The sequence below is a fragment of the Pteropus vampyrus genome, unplaced genomic scaffold (assembly GCF_000151845.1).
Source record: "Pteropus vampyrus isolate Shadow unplaced genomic scaffold, Pvam_2.0 Scaffold144, whole genome shotgun sequence".
In the NCBI taxonomy this organism is placed as follows: Eukaryota; Metazoa; Chordata; class Mammalia; order Chiroptera; family Pteropodidae; genus Pteropus; species Pteropus vampyrus.
This window is the reverse complement of record NW_011888925.1, coordinates 3248494-3255884: the sequence shown is the minus strand read 5'-3', so window position 1 is coordinate 3255884 and position 7391 is coordinate 3248494. Positions and strand designations below refer to the sequence as shown.

At 50.7% G+C, this 7391-nt stretch overlaps 2 protein-coding genes across 7 annotated transcripts; one reads left to right on the top strand and one right to left on the bottom strand.

Moving 5' to 3' along the window:
• Window positions 1–554: 554 nt before the first annotated feature.
• BANF1 (barrier to autointegration factor 1) lies at window positions 555–2388 on the bottom strand. Of its 3 annotated transcripts, none has more exons than XM_011368876.2 (3): window positions 2175–2388; window positions 1326–1464; window positions 555–1121 (listed from the first exon to the last, which is right to left on the bottom strand). In XM_011368876.2, the coding sequence occupies exons 2-3, from the start codon at window positions 1446–1448 to the stop codon at window positions 930–932; spliced, it is 315 nt and encodes a 104-aa protein (XP_011367178.1). In that variant the 5' UTR covers window positions 1449–1464; window positions 2175–2388; the 3' UTR covers window positions 555–929. The 3 variants fall into 3 exon arrangements, with proteins under 3 accessions (XP_011367178.1, XP_011367180.1, XP_011367182.1); XM_011368878.2 differs by having other exon boundaries at window positions 555–1076; window positions 2175–2379; XM_011368880.1 differs by lacking the exon at window positions 2175–2388 and adding an exon at window positions 1835–1982 and having other exon boundaries at window positions 555–1076.
• A 178-nt stretch (window positions 2389–2566) lies between these two features.
• EIF1AD (eukaryotic translation initiation factor 1A domain containing) lies at window positions 2567–7212 on the top strand. Of its 4 annotated transcripts, XM_011368882.2 has the most exons (7): window positions 2567–2828; window positions 2966–3143; window positions 3840–4014; window positions 4161–4269; window positions 4374–4482; window positions 4636–4683; window positions 5313–7212. In XM_011368882.2, exons 3-7 carry the CDS (start codon window positions 3928–3930, stop codon window positions 5578–5580), a joined length of 621 nt encoding a protein of 206 aa, XP_011367184.1. In that variant the 5' UTR covers window positions 2567–2828; window positions 2966–3143; window positions 3840–3927; the 3' UTR covers window positions 5581–7212. The 4 variants fall into 4 exon arrangements, with proteins under 4 accessions (XP_011367184.1, XP_011367183.1, XP_011367187.1 ...); XM_011368881.2 differs by lacking the exon at window positions 2966–3143; XM_011368885.2 differs by lacking the exon at window positions 2966–3143 and having other exon boundaries at window positions 5309–7212.
• The last annotated feature ends 179 nt before the right edge of the window (window positions 7213–7391 follow it).

The following is a 7391-nucleotide window of genomic DNA, read 5'->3' as shown; positions in this document are numbered from 1 at the left end:
CCTCATTTGTAAAACAGAAAGAAAATTACTTATTGTGGAAGAAAACGTTTGCAAAGACCTTAGCTGTGGGCCTGGTTCGCTAAGTGTTCAACCAAGAATAGGATGAAAAGATACCAGGGAAGAGTGTAACTCATTCAGCCTCCCAGCCGTGATGCCCATGCTCCTTCTGCCTCCCTAAGAGAGCAGGGCAGGTGGCAAGGGCCCTGCCCACTCCTCCCAGAGACCGGGAAGGCACATGATTAGGTGAACTTTTACCCACATTCGGTCCTCCTCTTCCTGGTACCTGACTCCCATTGACTTTTCCACCAGGTGCTGCCTGTCCCAGCTGTTGATTCACTCGACATCTGGAACACCACAACCCATCTGGATCCCAGGAAGAGATCAACCCACTCTCTCATTACTAAGGGATTGAGACACTCAGAGGTGCGTGCCTGAGGCTCATGTGGCGAGGGTGGCTGCCCTCTGGAGGAGGAAGCTGCCAGTTTCGAGCTGCACTGATAAGGTTGTGGTGGAGCTGCTCAGCCCACCTGCTTTTCAACTCACAAAGTCCAGTCTTAAAGGCCACTGACTTTATTGATTCAAAAAGTTTTTATAACGACAGTGACTGTTCTGCCAAAAGAGAAGCCAAATAGCATAAAACAGACCAGAGTTGAGGGTGGGGATGAGGGAAGGGGCCAGGAATCCGTTCAGAAAAGCTGGTAATTATTAACACGAAACTGGCCGGGGAAGAAGGAATATGCATGCAAGAGCAAGAATTCCCAAAAATTGAAATGGTGAGGGGAGAGAACTCCCTGAAGACCCTGGAGGACATCGGAGGTGAGTAGACAGCAATCATTTCCTTTGTAGAGGACAGGGGAGGAGCCCCCACTTGGCTGCAAACTCTGGAGACTCAAGGATGGGGCTAGGGATTGGGGGCCCCCCAGAGGGCATCACAAGAAGGCGTCACACCACTCTCGAAGGCACCCAAAGCAGTCCCGGGACTGCTTGGCATTGGCGCCGCATGTGTCCTTTAGCCATTCCCGGAAGAGGTCTTCATCTTTCTTTAGCACCAGAAACTGGCCAAGGACCACATAGGCCTGCAAACGTGCAAAGTAAAGGGCATGCTGCTCAGTGCTGTGGGACTAAGAACAAGAAGGCCACTTCTGCAGCATTTAAAGCACACGTACCTAGCAGGCAGTGCAGGCTCTGGCTATCTTTTCAGATCGTATACCGCTGTTCGCCCCCCAAAGGTACTCACTGTCCTCACTCCCAAACTGCCAGGCAATACTGCAGTCTGCCCCCTCCAACCGCGGAGCCCTCCCCAGATGTATGCAACCTCCCCACACCTTGTCAAAGCCCCTTTCCTCCAGCTTCTTGCCCAGGACTTCACCGATCCCGGCCAGGCTCCCCACCGGTTTTTCCCCCATGGGTTCTGCCACGAAGTCTCGGTGCTTTTGAGAAGTTGTCATCTTGGTCAGGATTAATCTAGGAATCCCAAGAAAAGTAGGTTAGGGCTGAAAACCGGAAACTCCCAAAGTCTCACTGGCAATCTCGCGTTAAAAAGAAGCTAGACCAGCCCTTATGGTGGCTTATCGATTCCTCTTATTTAACAGATAAGAACACTGAGGTCCAAGGATTTTCCTCCACCACTCTATAGACAAACTTTTCCCACTTCCTGCGGGAACTGGGTTTTGGTACTGCCCCAGAGGAAAGAGTATCCCGCTTTAACAGGTGGTGCACGCGCGGCAGGGGAAAGATGCCCAGAGTCAGTAGCTAGGGCTTGCCCTGAAGGTGTCACTCCCTCTGTGACCTTGGCTGGGCAAAGAAGACAGTGACCCTGCCTGGAACGGCTTACCTGGCCTGCAAAGCAAACAAAGGGTCCCTCTGCCCCACCCGCTCTACAGGCTGCTCACAGAGCACAGGTGCAGGCCGGAGCACGTACACCTGCTCCCCAGCCCCGGCGGGTCCACGCCGGGGCTCACGCCTGGACCTCCGCCGGCCCCGCCCCCCACGCGCGCGGCCCCGCCCCCTCCACGCGCTGCCGCGCCGCGTCCCGCCCCTCTCCGCCCGGTCGCCAAGCCGTCTCCCAGGGCGCGTCCTGTGGCCCGCCGCAGCAATTGCGGCTCCTCTCCTCCCCTCCTCCCTGCGCCTCCTCTGGCCTCCAGACTGGGCCGTGCTCCGCGGCTCGCGCTCACCGGCAGCTCCAATTCCTGTAACGGCTACTCCCGCCGCACGGCTGCTCCCGCCGATACCTCAACCCACTAGAACTTTCTCCTACTTCCGCTTCCGGGTCGCTTCAAGAACCGCCTGAAAAATTAAAGTTGGCTCTTCTAGCCGCGTAGAGCCATAGAGATGAGGCGCTCTGGACCTCCACGGCGGCCTTAGCAGGGGCTCCTTTCCGGTCGCTTCGCGAGAAGCCTGGCTGCCTTCTATGGTCTTCTTTCTGAGGCAGCATTTCCGGTGTCAGGGAGCGGAGTCCTCGGTGGATAAAACTTCATTTCCCCGCTGCACGGCATCCGGAACTCAAGGACCTAGTCTTGGCCGGCCTGGCGGTGGGAAGAGTTAGAAGGACGGACAAGGCGGGGGCGGGTGGCCGGAGGCTTCCGAGAGAGCGCCGGAAGAAGGGCGCTCGCAGGGCTCCTACTCAGGCGCAGGGCTGTCGTCCTCAGCGCCGTGGGGCTTGTATGAGTCGGGAAGGAATCGGAGGCGCCATCGTGACCGCTGGCAGGTTCCTTTTCTGTGCCTTCATTGGCTCAGCTGAGAAGTGAGTCGTGGACGAGCCGCTCCCAGCGTCCATCCTGGAGAACCGGGTCGTTGAGGCAGTGCCTGTGGGAGAAGAGGGCCGGAAAGTAAGTGTGGGTCTCTCTGAGCGTCTTTACTCCGGGACGTGGAGCGGGGAGGGCAGAGAACGGTAACTAGAGGTGACGCTTCGGAGTTTCCTTTGGAAACTACCAGTCTTGGGCGGTGCCAGTTCTTGTCTCCTCAGAACCCAAGTCAGAAATACAGCCGAGGCCGCAGACCAGGCCAGCTCCCCCGACCTTTAATGAACTCGATCCTGGCTTGGGCCGTCGCGGTTGTCTCCTAACTGGTCTGCCTGTAGCGTGTTGGGAGATTGAGCATCTGTATAGTGTGGCGATGCTACACTTGGGGATGTACAAAGCATGGTGAGGAAGATACAGTTTATCTCACACTCCTTCCTGAGCGGGTGCTGGAATCATCTATGTAGTTTTCATGATTATGCCAGTGCTTATGATAACGAGTTATTTTTACGTGCCATATACTGTATTAAGTGCTTTGTTTACATCATCTCGTCCTAATAACAACGTTCTGGGTTAGGTATTATTTTTCTCTCAGATGAACAATTAGGAACGTCCCAACCTGTAGAAAATTTTTACAAGAGTTTATTTGAGCCAAACCGATGACCTGTTTTGGGGAGCAAGATCTCAGATGTTCCAGAGAATAACAGTTTTTCAGTTTGCTCTATGCACTTGAAATTAAGGAGGGATCTAAGGAAGATTACATGATGGGAGACAGCAAGATGGGGGTTGGATTACAAGATAGTTAATGACATTGTGTGCTCTCTTGAGGGTGGTCACTTCTTCGAGGGGTATTACTTGGCTGGCTTAAAAACCTTTCACTAAAGTTATAGGCACGGGACGTGAGCATCGATCATTACCTGCCTATTTAGGCATTTATGATCAGATCACCCTGTGAGGTCACTTTCCATAGATCCCCTTTTTTTCATCCATAGGAAATAGTCAAGTAGGTTTTTAATCCAAGCAATTAGATTTCAGAGCCCATATTCTTAATCAGGACTTTGTCACTCTTCAGTAAAAAGCCCTTCCCCATCTTCAATACAGTCCTGGGTTCTGAACCTGCCATCCAAGAAACTCAAGAGCAAAAGTTGACAGCCTTTGCGTCCCTCACCTGCCTTGGACAGAACCCAGCATGTCTCAGGCCACCAAGAGGAAGCATGTGGTGAAGGAGGTGCTAGGGGAGCACATGGTACCCTCCGACCAGCAGCAGATCGTGAGGGTGAGTAGCATTGGTCACAAGCTGCTCTGCCTCTCACCCGTCCACTCCCGTTGGGCCCCTCGGGTAGGGGGAGGGTACAGTGCAGCTCAGTGGGTCTTGGAGCTGGCAGATGAGGCTCACTGGTTCTTGGTCTCTCCCTGCACTAGGTACTCAGGACCCCAGGGAACAATCTGCATGAAGTGGAGACAGCCCAAGGGCAGCGCTTCCTGGTGAGCATGCCCTCCAAATACCGCAAGAACATCTGGATCAAGAGAGGTGAGAGAGGTAGCCCTCTAGGAGGCAGAACCATTTCCTGTGGTCTTGACTACCCCCAGTGAAAGCTGGACTGACTGACTGTCTTTTCTCCTTTCTACCTACAGGGGACTTTCTCATTGTCGACCCTATTGAAGAAGGAGAAAAGGTGAAGGCCGAGATCTCTTTTGTGCTCTGCAAAGACCATGTGCGCTCCCTGCAGAAGGAGGGGCTCTGGTAGGTGCTCCCCTTGATCATAAGCTGCCTGATTTCTGGGGGGTCGACTTCCTAGCTGTGAGATTATGGCACCCCAAGCAGGGACAGCTGGAAACAGCTTTTATGTTGTGAGATTTCTCTGTCCTTTCTGAACCTGGTTTTCTCTTGGCACAGGCCTGAGGCCTTCTCTGAAGTGGCTGAGAAACACAACAACAGGAACAGGTGAGGATCAAGCCTGAGGGTAGGAAAAACAGGAAATAGGGGTTCAGACTTTGGTACCTTGAAGGGGAAGTAGAGCCTTCCTTTTATCCTATGTAGGGTCCCAGGTGAGAGCTCTTATGTATGTGGCTATGCAAGTGGCTTGAAAGTCAGGTGTGCTGGGTTAAAATCCTGGCTTTGCCACTTGTAACCAAATGACTTTAAAGAGGCTGCTAACCTTCTTAAGCCTGGATTTCCTTACCTATCAAATGGGAGCCTTGTAAAGATTAAAGGAGTTAACGCTTATAAGGTTTCTTAGCATAGTACTTGTTATGCAGTGTGGATCCATTGCATGTTAGTTGGTGGTAGTAGAATCATTACTAAAAATAGTGGCTCTAGTAAACTTTTGAGGTGGAGGTAGGGGGTGGTCTTTACCTTGTTTTCCTTGGCCAAGTTTTTTTGCCATTTGCTTTGATTGTCTCCCCATCCGACTTACTGATCCCTGACTGCTTGGCCATATGGTCTTCCTTTTGATTGTCTCCCCATCCGACTTACTGAGCCCTGACTGCTTGGTCATATGGGCTCCTTGATTGCAAATATGGTTTTCCCAGAAGGCACTGGGCTAACTCTGTCCTTTCCTACCATGAAGACAGACTCAGCCAGAACTCCCAACTGAGCCACAGTCATCAGAAGAATCCAGCTCTGAAGATGATTCTGACCTCTTCGTTAATACCAACCGCAGACAGTATCATGAGAGTGAGGAGGAGAGCGAAGAGGAGGAGGCATCCTGAGACCCCAGGATCCACTTCACTCAGAGACTTGTCCTTGGCTCCTCTGAGATTGGACGTTCCCAGGGTGCTCTGCAGATCTTCCCCCCCGGATGGGGACAAGGCAGGACCCCTCTCTGAACTGACCTTCTGACCTAGGAGAATTAAACCCCTGGTGGGTGGTGACTTGTGCTGGTGTCCGAGTGGCTCTCTGGAGGAAGGAGGGACCTGTAGTGGTTAAAAACTGCTCCTTGGTGGAAGCCCCATGGGCAGCTGGGCTGAATGGGCAGGAAATGGCAAATGGCTGGAGTCTTTCCTAGGTTCTCTCTCGTTGGGCCTTTAGTAAGTGCCAGGCCCTGTGTTGTGCCTCCTTGCACGTATTTAATAACTGGGAACAGTCCCACTCGTTTCCTGCTCACAGTCAGTACTGATTCAGACATTCAGGATCACAGCTGTAGGACCTAGTCTTGCCTCTGAGAAACACTCAGGATGAATTTCCTATGCCTTGTATGCTGCTTTCCCTGCCTTTTTTGTCAGCCGCGACTGCAGGAGTGTCCACTTCTGTGCTGCTGTGTACATCCCCAGGTTGGTGCCCTCCGTGTGGCTACTCAGACCATCATTCCTCAGCCCTCTTGTAAACCATATCATCCCATTTCTCCTTTGAAGATTTTACCTCCGGTTATACACTCTTCCTCTTCATTGCTGGCATTGCCCTTCTAATCACTGATCAGACATTGAAGAGTTTACTACCCGGTTTACAGTCTTTTACCCTTATATCATTGTTCTGCGTCCTCTGGTGGGCCCATTCAACACTGTGACCCTCTAGTTCCTTGATAGCCCCATCACTAATGCACTTCTATTTCATGCCTGCTGCCCACATCTCTGTCTACATCCCTACTCCCTGGACCCCTGACATCAATAGAAATTGCAGCAGCTTTTGAATTCAAATACCTGTAGTCACCGCCTCCTGGCTTTTTTGCTTACTCGCTCAACTACCCCCTTTGCAAAAACTCTTTATCTCCATCCACCAGCCCTGCCGCTTTCCCACCATTATTCTATCTTCACTTCTCCCCTGTGCAACATGGATTCCATGACAGACACCTTCCATTCCCGTGTCTTCCTCCATTTTATTCATCTACTAAAACCTAACCTGGGCCAACCCAGCCATTCACTTCTGTGCCTGTGCCCAAGTAACTGTTAGAGAAAACTGCCAACCTGGCTCACTTGTTTTACCTGAAATTCATAATAACAAACCTCAGATGGACACTTGGCACTGCCTGGAAGATCTGCTCTGGAATGTTGTATTTCGACTCTTCTGTCTTGTCCACCAATTCCTCCTTCCCCTGCTAGTTAACACAGCTCGTACTTCAAGAAATAGCCATTAGTGGGAACTCTCACCACCCCATTATCAACCTTAAAAACGTACTTGTGGATCTTCCTCTTTACTTCCCATTGTACTCCAAGGGAACGCCAACCTTTTCTCCTTTATCTGCTTTTCATTTTCTCTTATGTTTACTTAGCATAGCTTTAAATACATACGTGTATATATTTGCACGTATGTGTATGTGCATACACTTAAAATGCATGTGTCCATACATATACACACACAAAATCAGTCGAAGTAAAGATGTGTGTGTATATCTGTTTTTAACTAGAGTTTGGTTTTTATGAGAGAGAACTTTTTTCCTAAAGAGATGACCACTTGTCCCTATACCATTTATTGAATGGGTCATTCCTTCCTCACCGATTTAAAATACCTTTTTAAAATAAACTGTATTCCTGCAAACAGATGGCTCTCTTTGGGATTTCTAACCTGTCCTGTTGATCTGTGTGCACATAGGTTTTATAACATGATTGGTACAGCTCCCTCAACCCTGCCCCACTCGTCCTTGAAATTTTCATATTTTCATGTCTTCTCTTACATGAAAAGTTTTGAATGAACTTGTTAAATTTCATTTAAAAGTC